Source organism: Colius striatus, chromosome 1 (assembly GCF_028858725.1).
Source record: "Colius striatus isolate bColStr4 chromosome 1, bColStr4.1.hap1, whole genome shotgun sequence".
Taxonomy (NCBI): Eukaryota; Metazoa; Chordata; class Aves; order Coliiformes; family Coliidae; genus Colius; species Colius striatus.
Window position 1 is genome coordinate 167016484 of NC_084759.1, and position 16504 is coordinate 167032987.

At 37.1% G+C, this 16504-nt stretch overlaps 1 protein-coding gene across 2 annotated transcripts in view; it reads right to left on the bottom strand.

The window, feature by feature from the left end:
- ZDHHC17 (zinc finger DHHC-type palmitoyltransferase 17) overlaps window positions 1-16504 on the bottom strand; it is a 76814-nt gene that overhangs the window by 26276 nt on the left and 34034 nt on the right. For both annotated transcript variants that reach the window (XR_009820650.1, XM_062016102.1), the window contains exons 4-7: window positions 12581-12658; window positions 11660-11804; window positions 5013-5077; window positions 3491-3653 (exon numbers count right to left, since the gene is read on the bottom strand). Coding sequence is in view for 1 of the 2 variants with exons in the window: in XM_062016102.1 (XP_061872086.1) it covers window positions 3491-3653; window positions 5013-5077; window positions 11660-11804; window positions 12581-12658 (451 nt within the window). In the remaining variant the exon portion in view is untranslated. The remainder of the gene's footprint in view (window positions 1-3490; window positions 3654-5012; window positions 5078-11659; window positions 11805-12580; window positions 12659-16504) is intronic.

Here is a 16504-nt window from a genome sequence, read left to right on the forward strand (position 1 = left end):
TAGGAAGAGAGCTAAATTAAAGTTATTGACTGGTTCTAAAATTATAGAGGAGGCAAGAGACAACCAACTGCAGGTACCTCCAGCTTCAGTTTTGCATTTCACTCCTCCTCTCTTCTACTGGAGTTAACTCCCCTCCTAAACAAACCATTCATGGAGGCTTGAAAAATGGTTGAATCCTCCATCGCTCGGCCCCCTCCTAAAAAAAAAGTGAGACAGGTACCAGAAACTGAAATTACCCAGAAAGGGCAAGAATTACTATAGACAGAAGATTTCAAAGATTAAAAAGTACAGTTAGCTACCTATATCCCATAGAAAGACAATGGGAATTGAGTACATAACTGTTATTTTTGCCTTTGAAATCTTGCTCCAAATCTCTAAATGGAGAGTAAATAGCATAGACTATAGATTATGAGGTGAAGATTTTTGCTACATAACAGGATCCTGCACTCCTTCAGTGTGAGAAGTTTATCTAGCAAAAACAGTTTAAAAAGGATATCCTTTTAACTTGGCTTCAAAGTTATTTAGCCAGATGTTTAAGAAACAGATTAAGTGAACTCCATCCTCAACAGAAATACCTGAAATCAAACTACGGTGCCTGCTTCAACTTAATAGCACCTTGAACTGGTAACATCTGGAAAACTCCAGAGATGATACTGTTTTAATATCACCTTATATATCCAGACTGTAAAGATTACCTGTGGACAGACAAGCAATCCCCTCTGGGAGTTGATCTCCCAAGTAAATCCTGAAGTTGTCTTGGGGTCCAGCTGAGCATCCCTTCCACTAGAGGGCCATGAGACACCTAGGAACTGCCTAGATAAAAAGATTGAGGGAGCTTTAAAGAAGTCTTTGACTACGCTTCCCATCATCTGGCCATTTTAATATTGTTTTTGTATTTACAGAGGTGGTGCACATCTGACTTGCTCAGAAAGCAAAAGAAAACATAATCTTGGAACTTAATCTAATAATATACTTAGTTTGTCAGCAAGAAATAAGGCTTCAATAGTATGTATTTAAAATGTTTGGATAGAACAAATAATCTGAAGAGTTGTTACCACACAGGACTTTACATGTAGACTTCCACATGAACCCTGCAGAACTACTGTGTAATCTACTACTGTCCAATCAAGAAACTACACCTAAAGTCCACTCAATGCATCATTAACAGATTTTTTAAAAAATAAATCTTTGTTAAATCATCAATGTTTTTTAATATTTCTATCACTCTAGTAATAAACAAGCCTATATTTAAATAAAACAAACAGGTTTTCCCCAACTCACAGTGATAAACTGACTCCCTGTGAAATCCTGCCCTCATCTGCCCAATCCATCTACAGGCATGGGAAGATAATTTCCTAACAAAAAATGAATCAAACAAAAAACCCACTCTGACTACTGAAGAGCAGCTTCCATTTCCAACTGTAATCCAGTTGTCAAAAAGGAAAAAGAAGGTACCTTACTACCAAAAGCAAAGCAGCATTTTCTTGTACAGCATAATATAAAGAGGTTAAATTACACAAAGAGGGCAAACCCAATGCTTGTATCAAGCGCAATTGTAGGGTAAGAGTGCTATAATTGGTATGCTTTTCAAACTGTCATGCCAAGTAAAAGAGCACCTTAATGAGGTGAAGTGACTGGTTTCAAGTTGTTCCAAACCTAGGCTAGTTAGCCTAACACAGACTGTCGAGAGCTGATAACAACAAGGTCAAAGCTCACACCTAGTATTTCAGCCACCTCATAACTTGAAAAAGATGAATGGCTTTCAGCCAATGTACTTCTTCAACCTTAGCTGTCTTTCCACCATTCTTTGTCAATCCCATGGGCTATCTGAGGAAAGGACTGCACCAGATGGTGCTGCAGAAAGCTGGAAGTGACTGCATCAGAAAGGAGTCTTTCAGGATTCCTTTTATTTCTGGGGAAACATGAGCCAGACACTTAACAACCATGTCTTGTCTCAAGGAAAACTTTTCCTGCTCAACATTCAAAGGAGAAGCACAAAACTGAGTTTCTGGATACCTATAAAAATCAACTAAATTCTAATGATTCCTCTATGTTTCCTTCACCCAGATCAGCATCTATTATAAAGCCACTGACAAGTTGGCATAACTGCCACTGCTAGGATGATTTTGATCCTCTGAAGATCCTAGAAACCTGAGAAGGCATGCAAAAACCAAAAGTCCACTACAGAAGGCAGGCAGTAGTGAATGAAACCAGGTACATGTCTTCTGGTATGATTGGAAAGCTATCATGATCCAGCAGGTTCAACAATCTATTTTCATGGACTGCTGCTGTCTGTCAATAAAGAAGGAGAGACTATGAACTGCTTCAGCCTAGCAAATAATTCATCATTTGGCCAAACATGCATTTTTATTACAGATTAAGAGTCCAGAAATGTAAGTAAGGTGATGATTTTAAAACTCTCATCGCACTAATCAGTCTGCCAAAGGGAGCAAGGTATGGCATGCTGGTTTTATTTTTTTCCCCACAATACCTTATTTTTTATCATTAGGTGGCACAGGGAAAAAAGCTGTTCAACAGTTTACAAGAAATGCTACTAGAAGCACAATTCATCCACACAACTGACCTTACAGACCAGGAGTAATTATGATATATTCACATCAGCACATGCAAGAGGCTAGTTGATTTGTTTTAAACACGTGAAAATCCATGTGAGTCTTCTAATGAGTTTTCATTCATGATCATCAGCATTTCTGATATTCTAAACTGGATGTAGAATCTAGAAAGCTACTAAGAAAATTTGACTGTATCCTTAAAAAGGATATGTGTATATCTACATATTTGTACATATTTTAACATATTATATAATATTAACATATTATTAAATATTTTAAGATATTTCTATCGCTTGTGGCCAAGAGAAATAGGCTCTGGTCATCTTAATTAGCAGGGAAAATGATGAAAAGTCAACTAAATTTAATTAAGTACTAAATACTTTATAAATGTGGATTTACAGATGTGTTTTCCAGTGTAACCACTCCATCTGCAACATTCATTAAATGAAAAACACAAATCTTTGAAGAAAAATTGAGTATTCTTTTCCTAAGGTGAATTCTTCTGACATCACAGAAGACACAGCTTGGGTGGTGAAGTGCTTCTGATCTGATATACACAGTAGTCTAGAGGCAATGGACAAATCCACGTTTAATAGGATCGTCTTCCACTGCTGGACACGCTCCTATGGACTCCAATTCCGTGGCATAAACTTTACCAGCTGTTTGGTTGGTCTAACCTACACTAGGGATGGGCTCTGTTAGTGCTAAATCTAGCTTCATCATTGAGAGGTTCTGGTAGAGTTATCAGGTAACTTAAAGTTCTGATGCAAAAAAGAGCCCATTTTCAGACATCAGTGGCATGGCTTTTGCTCCACCTTCACAATCCCACCGTATCCACAAAAATACTCATGAGATATATCACAGACTTCTTATTTCTGCCTCAAATCCCTTACAATAAAAAGAGGCCAAGTGTTTACCTTTATATTTTGAGCATCAACATTAGCTCCAGCTTCCAACAGTAGACTAATAACCGTAGTATTTCCTGCTAGCACAGCCCAGTGCAGTGCTGTGTTTTTGTGGTATTTGTCGCCAAGATTAACAGAAACATTAAATGTAAGTAGCAATCGGGTCGGATCCACACTAGAAAAGAAAATTCTTGTTAGCTATACAGAAGGTGAACTCAAATATATAACAAGTTATTGTTACTGAGTTCTGTTTCTATAAAGTACATTGATCAGGTACACTATGTAATAGTAAAGTGGATTTTTTTGCTGATGATTATGAATGGCTCAAATCCCCTTCATAGCAAAGAGCAACCACAATTCTATTGACTTTTAAAGGAGATCAGCAAGACAGCTTGTCCTGGGATGCCAGGAAATACATTTCTAATACAATTCCGGTTTCACGTTTACCAAACTCTAACAGTACTAACAGATTTGTAAAAGCATACACAAAATTATATAATTGGTAGATAACAACCAAAGTTCAAAATCAGTTATATTTCAACTTCAGATTCCAAAAGGTGAAAATAACATAGGATGATATTGTTGATGATAATGGTAAAGCATTCATAAAATCCAGCCTATGTTCCTCTCAGCGATCAATGGAGATAGATTCCTCCTCAGAAGTTCCCAATGCAGACAAATTTGCCCTTTGGAGAAGTGTTATTTTACATGAGCTTTTTCCAATCATCTCCAGAGGAAGAATTACTTTGTAAACTAAAAGTTTATATTGATGCATACTTCTAAATAACATCCTCTCTAATTCATTGTACTGATTTTGGCCAAGATGGAGTTAATTTTCTTCATAGTACCTGTTGTGGTGCCACCTCTTGGATTTGTGACCAAAACAGTGTCGATAACACACCCTGTTCTAGCTACTGCTGAGCAGTGCTTACACAGACCCAAGGCATTTTTTGTTTCTCTCACTGTCCCACCTGTGAGTAGCCTAGGGGTGGGCAACAAGCTGGGTAGAGGACACAGCCAGGACAGATTACCGCCAGCTGACCAAAAGGAAATTCTAGACCATATAATATCATGCTCATCAATAAGAGCAAAAGGAAAGAAGGAGGAAGTGGGGCTTTTTGGAATTGTGGTGTCTGCCTTCTCTAGTAACTGTTACAGGTGATGGAGCACCGCTGTTCTGGAAATGGTTGAACACCTGCCTTGCGATGAGAAGTAAAGAATTAATTCCTTATTCTGCTTTGCTTGGTTAGGTGTGCAGCTTTTGCTTTATCTATTAAATAGTCTATCTCAAGCCACATGCTTTGTCACTTTTACCCCTTCTGATTTTCCTCCCCATCCTGCTGGGTCAATCTGAGCAAATGGCTGCACGGGGCTGAGCTGCCTACTGAGGTCAACTCACAACAACAATAAATGAAGAAAGGCAAAGGGGTGGAATGTAGACTAGCTAAACAAACAATAAAAAAAATCAAAACCAGTCCCTACTATATATACGCCCCTGAGTTATCATCAAGTCAAAACTGCAGTGAGATATTACCTATGTGTTCTGTAAGCTGCCCACATTAAAGGTGTCATTCCATTTTGGTCCATCATATCTACATCCTAAGAAAAGAAAAGTGGAAAAAAAAAAGGTTGGTGAGGTAAGTAAGCATGCTCAGGATTCTGTAGATACAAGGTCTGCAATAAGCAGCAGTATTTTAAGACTAAACAACTTAATTGGAGAAAAATTGGCAGGCTCTCCTACATAATAAAACAGTATTTAAACAATGAAAGCAGACATTAACACCTCCATTGCAAAAACAGAACCATACCAATTTATTTTGGAAACAGTCATGTTGTATTAGTCATTTTTATCTTACTATTTATATTCAACAGAAAATATTGCACTCAAAAGGAGAAAACCAAAATAATGCACCAATACTTAATAAATTAAAACAAATACCACGGCCTGAATCCTACATCCTACTGAATGTTAGCTGCATCTATTTTTCCACTTGTAAAACAATTTTCCTTAGTTCACTCAGTTCCAAAGGTTTTTCCAAATCTGGGTATCAAGCTAATAGAAAATGTTTAAGTTTCAACAAAAGTCATTAATGAAAATAACCTACCCTGAAGTAAAACTGATCTATAATCGAGTGGCAACTAAACTAATGGCTAAAAATAAAACAAACATTACTTTTAACTGAACGTAACCACAGAAGGACAAAACAGCACCATTCACACAATTCTCTTAGCTACATCAGAAAGGATCTAATACTTACAGCACTTTCTCCTGTTATAAATCTCTGCCTCACTAACATGGAAGTTGGCAATTCCTAAATACATTGAGGCAGATTAAACTCTCAAGTACATTTGGGCAAGTTCCACAGACCACTACTAAGAAAATTACTCTAAGCTAACTTAATGCAAGACATGAACAGTTTTTCTTAGGGGCAATAGAGCTATATCAGCATTTCCTATGGTACTCCCCTCAGTCCTTAATAGGGAAATTAGGTTGAAAATACTTAAATAAAGTCTTTTACTGACAGAAATCCAGAAAGTGGATGATGTTGCTTTCTATCACCCTACTCCAGTAGTCTGCCAAATGCCCAGCACCCTGAGATCCTCACTCACGGTGCTTCTAGTCTGACCCATGCAGAAGTTTTCCAGAAAATCCAATTTAGTTCTTCGAAATAATTGCTTTTAAATAATCAATAGCCTGCAGATAACTTTACATTTCTGAGTTTTCACTCTGTTGCTTAATCAGAAATTTTTAAAGTAGTTGATGGAGAGGAAAGAGGACTATTACTTTTCTGTATTTGTTCAGAAGAGAGTTACAGGCATTGAGGCTGGGATCCAAGTCTGTTTGTCCACAGTATTTGTATAATTAGCTCCTTCTGAGGACACAACTGTTGGTACTGTTGCTGAGATAGTGAGGAAATTACAACTGCAGACTAACCTCAAGGTCATTTATTCTTGAGAAGCTTGACTTTGATTCACAGGTCATACTATGTGAAAAACTTAATTTTGAAGATGGCACACATTAGTGTATTGAGAACAATCACTCTCTAACCTTTAGACTTCATATAGAAAAGTAATTCTTCGTGACAGCAAGGACTTGATTTCTTGGACATAAGTAAAACAATGCCTTCAGTGATTCTATCTGACAAAACAAAACTACACTTTGCACACTAGGTGACACTCAACTAAAAGGAAAAAAACCCCTTTTGAGTTCCAGACTACTCCCTGCACATAAATCACCTAGGCAGGGTACAGCTATCACTCATATTAAGCTACAATGCGGGCTGATGCAGATCCCGTTTCAAAGGAACTGTAATAAAGAAGAAACAAAGATCGACTTGAATGCTGTTGTATGGATGTTACAAAGATGACATTGCTGTGGATAGCAGATGCATGACCTAACAAACCTGTCATTAAAATGCCTGTTATTTTGCTAGATTATAACGACAACCACACAACAAACACCACATTTCAGAAAGAAACCTCTGCTGCTGCTTTTCACTAAAGGGCTGACCGAAGCAAATTAAGCCTTCAGCAGTAGATACATACTAGAAGACTGCTGTTCTGGTGTGTACCAGCAGGCATTGTAGCATTCATTTCCTGTTTAAGTCTCAGTGACAGGTCAATCTGATAATAGATTGGGCAAATCGGCAAATTTTTCACTTGTTTCTGAAACATAATAACTCTGGTTCTAGAAGAGAACAACTTCGCATATGCAAAGATAACGAGTCTTAATCCTAGGACACTAACACAAGCTTCCACACAAAGCCTTAAGAGAGATAAAAATATAAGAGAGAAAGAGTTTCCTGCGTGGAAAAGAGCTGTAGCAACTGTCCTGCTGCTTAACACTACTTTCTTAAAGCAATATACCCGATGATGGAGGATTCTGAATAGCAGCTGGAGATCAGAGAAGCATTTAGACTTACCGGGACATTCAAAAAGCAGTGGTCAAACCAGTACTGTGATAAAATACAGCCTTTTCAAAAGCACAGAAAGGGTCAAGAGATTGCACTGAGATGTGCATTAAATTGCACAGAAAGAGACTAGGAAAGTGATCCCCTTTAGAATCATTACTGGTTATTTCACAAAACACAGATCTTCACAGAAACACCCATCATGACCTTGTTCAGAATCCTATTCTTCATAAAGAAAAGATCTCTTTCATATGGACTATTGCCAAAGGAAAAGGAAACAGGCTTTTAAAGAGATGATGTATTTAAAAGCACATAGTAAAGATTTATCACAAAGGGAGATGTAAGGCTGAAAACATCTCCTAATGTAGGAAAGATGTGCTAGCTGTTCACTAGATGCAGAGATTTTGTTGCATCCTTGTGAAACAAACTCAATGACAGGTGGCTCATCAAGCCACCACACAGAACTGAACCTACCTGGCTCTTTCAAACAACAGAAGTTCTGTTCTGAACACTCTAGTCTATCAAAAGTATAGCCAATTTTAACAATCAGGAGGCAGAAACACAATTGGATTTAGAGTTATGTAATTAGTGTGCTCTGCTTTGGGTCTAGGAAATAAACACTTGGCTCAGTGTCTTACACTAGCCTGAACCCAGTGGAGAGGAAAATCTTCTGTGCCAAGAGAGGTAACAGTGTTTAGGAACATTGCTGAGGGACTGCCGGACCAAAGTAACTAAGGCTGCTGGTACCACACTAGCATATCCCAGCCTAGATGCCAACTACTCCTAGGCCATGGCTCAGATGAAGGCAGTCTATAGCTCAGAACAGAAGTTAATACATAAAACTACAACTCTAAGGATAAAAAAAAAATGTACTTGATGAATAAGTGATGGCTAAATTATGAGGGCTAAATAGTTTAACTATAATTTCAGCTCTAGTATATTTCTTTACATGATTTTACCCTACTAGCAACTTCACAGTCACTCATCATCTGTGATGGAGTGTCATGTGTTTATGTGGAGCTGTTTCTGGTAATGGGAAGGGGCTGTAAAGATGGCTCCTGTAAGAAGTTGCTTGAAACTCTCCCTATCTCTGAGTCAAACCCACTTCTGGGGCTGAGCCAATTAGATGCCTCCATGATCACTTATTAAGAAGATGGAAGAGGAGGGTGCTTCCTGTTCTTCCAGTTCTTCCTTCTTTTCTGGCTGGTGGTGGTGGAAGGAGTTGGAGGAGAGAGAAGTGACCATGTGACTCCAAGGTCAGCGAGGGCAGTAAGGAAGAGGTGTGCTGTAGCAGAGACACCTCCTGCATCCCGTGTTTTCTGTTCTGTTCTATTTCTTGTAGGTAGTAGAATAAACTTTCCTGCTTTGCCCTCTAAGTTGAGTACTGGAGTCTGTTTTGCCCAGAACTGTAATTAGCAGTGAGCCCTCCCTGTCCTTGTCTCAATCCAGAAGGCCCTCGGTTATCTTCTTCCCTCCCATCTCACTGGGGCCTCCACCATCCTAACAAGTGTGGGGGTGGATGGGGGGCAGTGAGCAAAAGACGGCGTGCTGTTTTGTTGCCAGCTAAACCTAAATCATGACACTGAGGTAAGTTATCTCACACATGTCAAAGGATGAGAACACATTAGTCAACCAGCTGACATGCTGTATCTATATCTTATTCTGGAGTAACACATTTGCATATGCTAGGCCTCGATATGCCTTTGGCATTTTAAGTAACATATGTACAATGTTAAGCAGTCAAGTAGTACAAGTATCAACTTTGAACACTTTTAAGCGCCTTCAAGCTTTTCTTATTTTTTCTCCTTGTATTTTTTAAAAAATTAGGATCTCCCCTAAAATTGAATGGTGCTACAGATTTTGTTACTTGTTATCCAATGCTATTTATATCACGTACTTGCCCCATGCTTGATTTTGACCCAGGCAATCTATAGACACAACAGCATGAGTTAATGATGCCAGGTATTAGTCTTTCAAAAATCAGTAAAAGTCATGAATAAACAAAAAAGAAACAGCTATCAGCCACTGCTGCCTCTTGGTTGAGTACTACTTGCTCACATGAAAGTGGCTTCACTTCCAGCCAAGGCCAGAGGACACCTGACCAAGACTTCTTCCTGTACCCTACACTCTAACCAGAGGACAGGACTTGACCCTCCCATTGGAAATTTTACCATTGTCTGCTACCACCCAGGAAGAACTAGAAGCAGCAACACTGAAGCTGGATTACAGCTCTGTCTCAAAAAGGGATAAACAGGAAGTATGAGCAATTTCTTCATTCACCTGTCAGTTCGCTACAGAGTTAAGAAAACTGACTCTCCTCTGATCATGCGGGTTCGTGAAGGCATCAGGATCAGAACTAACAAAGCACAGCAGCCTACCTTGACCTTTCTTTGACCTTTTTTTAGTTGCCATTTACCACATGGGTACTACAATTAGGACCAGAACAAAGGCAAGGCTATTATTTGACTGTAAGAGAACTTGATCTCTGTACAGAGAAAAGGCAAAACAAAATTGTAAAAAGTGGTATAAAAGGTACATCCGCAAAAGCAGTTTGTTTCCAAACCCAAATCAGGGCATCACGAAGAAAATGAAGAAAATTTTTAGAAAAGGGTTTAATGACCTCATATGTACTTATTAAAGGAGAATAAAAAGTAGAATCACGTATTACCTGTAGCTTCTGCAGAAACCATGTAGTTTCTGTAGGCATATGTAGCATAGCTAGACAACTATGAGTTCAGGTATTGTTAATGCTGTTGATATTACTATATTTTAAATATACAGATCAACATACCATTTTAAAGAACTTCTTTAAACTGCTTCCAAAAGTTAATATTAAAATTAATGCCAACCTACAGTATGGAAAGGATATAAAAATCACACTTGATAATATTTGGGGGATTTAAGACGAATCATCCTTTTAAAAAGCTATTAATAAGTAGAACTGTTTCCAAGATTGTTACGTTTTAAATTTTAAAGCAAATTTTGTATGTTCACATGTACAGACATGGACTTTCTTCTGAAGGATCATATGCTCAGATAAATAGGACAAGCCTGTATATAAATACCAGGACAAACAAACATTTACATGAAGATGTCATAATCACAGTAGAACATTTTCAAGGGCATTTATACTTCATTAACATTACACTTGTTCACACTTGTATAACATCTGCAAATTTTTCTGGTAACAGAAAACCCACATACAATTATCCATATTTTGTTAACAAAATACAAAACTTGTTCCTGATGAAAAGGCATTTGTTCCCAATCTTTATCTCTTTCAAAATAGCAATTATATATGAACAGTGTCTCCTTGTGCTTACTCTATCATACACTAAATAGTGTTTTATGCAACTGTTCTCAGATACAAATTGAATAGAACTTGGAGAAATAGTTTGTTGGGGTTTTTTTACATGTACAGACACAAGTAATTTTCTGCAGCAAATTTAGCATTTGTCTTACACAGACCAAACTGACAGATTTTATAGTCATATTCTACCTGAGTCATTGGATCATATTTGACTTGTTATTTGAAAGAATAAGAAGAATACAGAACTGTGAACAGCATTAGAAAGACTGTAAAATGAGAGGAAGGTTTTAACTTTTCTATATGATTCACAAAGTAAATAAAATTCGTACTTCAGGCACACATCTGTGGGCAAGTAAATCTACAAATGATAAGGTAGGCAAAATGGCAAATGTTTTTGAGCATACAAAATGAAGGATGGGGGACAAAGAGAAAGGTATCCATATGCTATATATAAACACATCTAGGAGTAATAGAAGAGACTAGCAAGAAGGTTTTGTGTTGTTTTTTTAATTTACACACACATGCAATTAATAATAGCAATAAATAAAGAGTTGAGGTGTAAAAAAAGAGAGAACTTACAACAACTCTTTGTGATTAGTGTATAATCTGATGATTCCATTACAATTTCTAACATATTTGTTATCATTGTCACTTTAACAGTTAACGTTTAAAAATCAAATTAATTAAAAATAAAAAATGGTAAAAGAATAGTTGCTAGAATTTCTATATACTACACTAGATAGGTATGAATTAAAGCCAAAATACTCAGATCACTGTGAGTAGAAAGCTAGCAGGTCACACATCAATACTGTAGCCTACAACAAAAACCATGGATTTATTTTTATGCTTAATCAGGAATTTTTTTTTTGCATTTCCTCAATTATAATATAGGTTTCAATTATTTTTCTACTCTCATTTTGAGTGGAAAATATGTAAATAAGATTATTACTTAAAATTTACCTGTCCCTTTGCTATCAGGTAAGCAACAATTGAAGTATGTCCAAACTGGGCAGCCAAATGAATACAGCTACATCCTTCTCCATCAATTAGCGACGGATCTGCCCCATATTTCATCAGCTGTACAACCATGGATAAGTGTCCCTGTCTAAATGTAACAAAACACAAAAAACAAACAACTGAATAACTATATATAGAAAAACTATTAAAATTTGTATCTTTGAATACAACTAATATGTTTAGCAGTTAATCACACCACCCAAGCTTCTGCATTTTGGCTTGTATTGAAAAAAAACAATTGTCATGAACTGACTCTAAAGTAAATTCATTCATATGAGCAAATTCTTAGCATCCAATGAATTCATCAAACACAATCCAGTTAAATGTGCCACATAGCAAAAAGCCACATCAACAAAAATCTCCCAAGTTATTAATTTATAAATCTAGTCTACTGCGACTTTTTCCAATCCACATATAAAACTTGTTATTTTAAGGGATGTCAAACTGTCTGTATAGTCTTTTTGTGAGGCATTTGGTTTATCTTCCTACTATCAAAACAGGTAGTGAAAGAATAATAGGAAAAAAAAAAGGTGGAAACCAAAAGCCTACACTTCCACCATACTACAGTAAGAGCTTAAGCATCTTTTTGGCATAATGAGCATAGGCATTTCCTTCTTGCGGACATAGTGACTAACTGCCAGTACACAGTTTCTGACATGAGCAAGAAGACCATCGCAAACTGTCAGAAGCATCTTCAGACAATGCTTCACAGAACAAGAGATTACAGCTATCAACACCAAGATATTTAATCAAGCTTTTGTGCTATTAACACAGCAAAATACAGTAATTTCATGGATCAATCACTATTAGACTCCAAGTTAAGCAAAAACACAGGAAAAGAAAATTCCAGAAGACTTTTCCCACCTTGTTGCCCAGTGAAGTGGGGTAGAATTTAAATCTCCTCCCAGCTGATCAACAATAGCACCTTTTGATATATAGTATCTGCAGTAACAGAAATAGTAAACGTTATTGTTTGTCTTGGTTAAATGTAAAGGACACACAGTAAGCATGTTTGATGCTACGCAAAACAGGCAGTTACAAACCAGACCACCAGAACCTTTCCCCTGCCTTTACAGAAACTTCCTTTTTCCAGGTTATTGCATACGCATTGAAAGTTTTACCTTTTTAATGAGGGTTGGGGAAGCAGGGATGCTTCCTGTTGTGTTTTAAACATGTTGCTATTCCTAGTTTGTTTCTAAGATAAAACAGAATATATGCTTTACATATTAGTACAAATAGTGTTATCACATAAGTAGTTAATAAAAAGCATTCTCATAAAATATTTAGGGGTTACTGCATTAATACTTATTCTGAATTAACAGTTAAAGAATGTGCTGCTAGAATATTAGCATATTTAGCAAATTTTGGCTAAGTGGCAAAATTATATACAATCAACTTGCAGCATGTACCATCACTGCAATGGTCCTGCTGAAGTCACTGTTTTAAGAGCTCACGTTTAAGTTAACGTTTAGCAAAGTACTAAGAATTTTACATACTTCTCAATCATTATTAATCAAAGCAGAAAGAAATCTGAGCATTTAAAAAATACCTCTAATTGATGGGCTAAAAATGACTTCTCCCTCAAGAACATTTACCAAAAGACAAGCTACCTGTGAGAACAAGTTATCCATATTTAACTGCAGCAATTAAAATTCACGGTCCTTTGTACTGTTTCTGTGAATTGCTTTCCTTGCTGTTTTACATGAGATGCTAAATTGACCGCATTTTTCTTTGTAAATGAAAATTCACACCTTATAAAGAAATATGTTTTTAAAAATCAGGCCTTCCGAGAAGGTTTCTAGATCTTCATTCACTACTGTATACGCCAATGGGGAAAAAAAAGGTATTACCAACAAAACTTGGAAAAGAATTATCTAGGTACAGATTCTTAAGTGCTTGCACAGTTTAAGTACCTGTGCCTACAGAGGTGACTTTTCACTTCCAAAATACTTGTCAGGTATAAATGAATGTTGCTTTCCTGCCCACACAAACCATCCATCAAATTATCATCATTGAGTTTCTGGCACCTCAATTTCCTCTACATGTTTCAAGACATGGCAAGAAGAAGGGCAACAAATAGTTGCACAATTTGAAAAACATTACTCCAAGTAACTAACTTTTATTTTTAATAGTTCTTATTGATTCAGAAAGTGAAACTTCAAAAACAGCCCCAAAAGTTACCCTTAGGAACAGAAACTGAAAAAAATGTATTAGGTATGTATGTCCATACTAAAAATATCTAAAGGAAAAGTCTTGTTATACAGTTGCTTTAGAGCCATCAGATACAATGAAGTACTTGGCAGACTTGACAAAGTTACACAAACTCTGGTTTGTATGACCAACAAGATCTGCTCTGATCGACGCAGGACAGTCCACTCTGCTGGTCTCCAACACCAAAGAAACAAAATTGGAACATCTCTCTGCTGAAGTTAAGCTTTTGTATTTCTCAATGAGAACAAAGGTGCTGTGAAAGTCTTGGTCTTGCGTAGGTGAAAAAACCAAAGCATATATAAGGTGAAAAGACAATGTAATTTTGTTACTGTGATGCAAAGTATCAGCTACCAAAGAACAAATTTGAAAAAGACATGGAGAAGCTCTTTAGTCCTCTTTGGGAAAGAGTTCCCAAGGAAATCCCGTCTAGATAAAAGACAGCACAGAAAAACTCACAGTCAAAGCTTGGATCCATCTCACTGCTGTGACAGCCATTCCTGGGGAGGTGAACACGAAACAGATTGTCTTCCTTCAAACACTAGTCCCCGCAGAAACACAGAATATGTTCAGATTCTGCTGAGGAGCAGCACTGCTTACTGGTTAGTATGTTTTATTTAGAAGGAAGAGCTTGCAGTTTGACAACTGGGAAAAGCCAAGGCGTCAATCTCCTACCAGATGGCACACTGAAGTAACATTTTATGTTTCCTTAAGAGTGTTCTCATACTATGCTGAAATTTATCACTGCATTTTAGTTTCAGTACACATAAATGGTGAGTTTTTCCTGCAAAGTCAGACTGAGAAATTAATCTTTTTGACTAGGTAGATCTTGCAGAGGAATTTTATGCTTGGTGTGAATGTCCCTGGAGAAAGAAGCATCACTGAGTGATTTGACTCTCAGTGAGTCATTTAAGCTTCCACACTAGAAGATGCCAACTGTGCAAGTCCTATTTGAGCAACCTACTTCTATTCAAAACAAACAGATATGGTTAGAGATCACCTTAAGAAGGAAATACTTCCACAGATCTCCTCATTTGGGTCACTAAGTCTTTGCCAGGCATTTGAGAACTGCCCCAGCTTCTATTCAGTGCTCGTGGAATCAAAGAGCACACAGTCACTGTTGCTAGAGGGAAGAAAAGTAGAAGAGAAATCCTTGTCTGAAGAAAGCTTTACACAGGGAATGAGGAAATGCAGGCAGTAGACAACATAGAGATACAAAGTAAATCTTTGCATTTTTACTAAACTGAGTTGAAGTGAAAGCAACATATCAGTGTCATGACGGAAAAGAACTATGCTGTGGATGCCTGACACAAATCCCTGATCCTACAGGGAAGGAAAATCCAAGTTTTCCATATCTAATGGGTTTAATTGTTATCTATGCTGAATCTCAAGTCTCGTAACAGACAGGATGAGGAAATACTAAAAATAAGAGAAGTCTAATTTTAAGCCTGTAGCCTCCATAGACAAGCTGCTAGGCTACTTCACTGAGAAGACTTTATACAGTCAATATCCGGTAAGGAAGACAATGAGACCTGATATCACAAGAGCAGACCACTTACACTTAGCCTCTGTGACACTAAGCTCACCAGACAACATATTTATTTGGATTTATTTATTTTATTTAGTTTGGACAAGATGATCTCTTGACATTCCTTCCAGTCCTTAAGATTCTGTGAAATTATCCATCCCACACAATGGGCTCAAACAGCAGAAACTTGGAGAAAGATGTGATACAATCAAACCAAAAGAAAAACACAGAATAACTTCATTCTAAGGAAACAGAATAAACCAGCATCTCAAAAGAGAGAGAGAGAGGGGGAGAGAGAGAGAGAGAGAGGGGGAGAGAGAGAGAGAGAGAGAGAGAACACAGAATGCTGGGTGATATAAACTAAAAAAATCCAGACCCTCTAAAGACAAAGGAACTTAGAACATAAGAACTGCATGAGGAGGAATGAATTTTAGATACAATCATATCCATTAGTCACCTGCACTCTAGTAAACAGCAAGAAAAAAATGTAATGCAACACGTCACAATGGTAGAGATGCACTAAGAAGGAACAAGAGCATTGACATATTGCTGAGGAAAAAAGAAAAATTAGACACATTAGATTTAAGAGCATTCAGATGTCAGGGCTTATGGTAAAAGAACTTGAAAGACATATGGTAGGTACCACAAAGTCATGTTGAAATAAAATTCTCAGAACAATACTCCAGCACGCGAACGCAGGTGGAGAGACCCCCCCCTAACATATAACAAGGAACTAAATAGAAATTCAGGTAGAAATTTAAGCATAGACTTTTTATCTATCTGAATCTAACATTTTGAGTTTCAATCAGCTCTACCTCCAACATAATTGCTATTATAGTGTTAGCAGCATACTTGGAAGGAAAAGAAACCAAAAGCTAAAATAGAGCATGAAATGTTTTCACATTGAAGTACTTCTTTCAGAAATTTAACTCAAAAGAAGAAGAATTAGAAATTTAAAACCTCATCTCATCATTTTTGAAGTTTTTTGTTTGGTTGGCTTGGGTTTGGATTGTTTTTAAAGGAAAAGGCCTCCAAAGAAGGAGACATTGCCG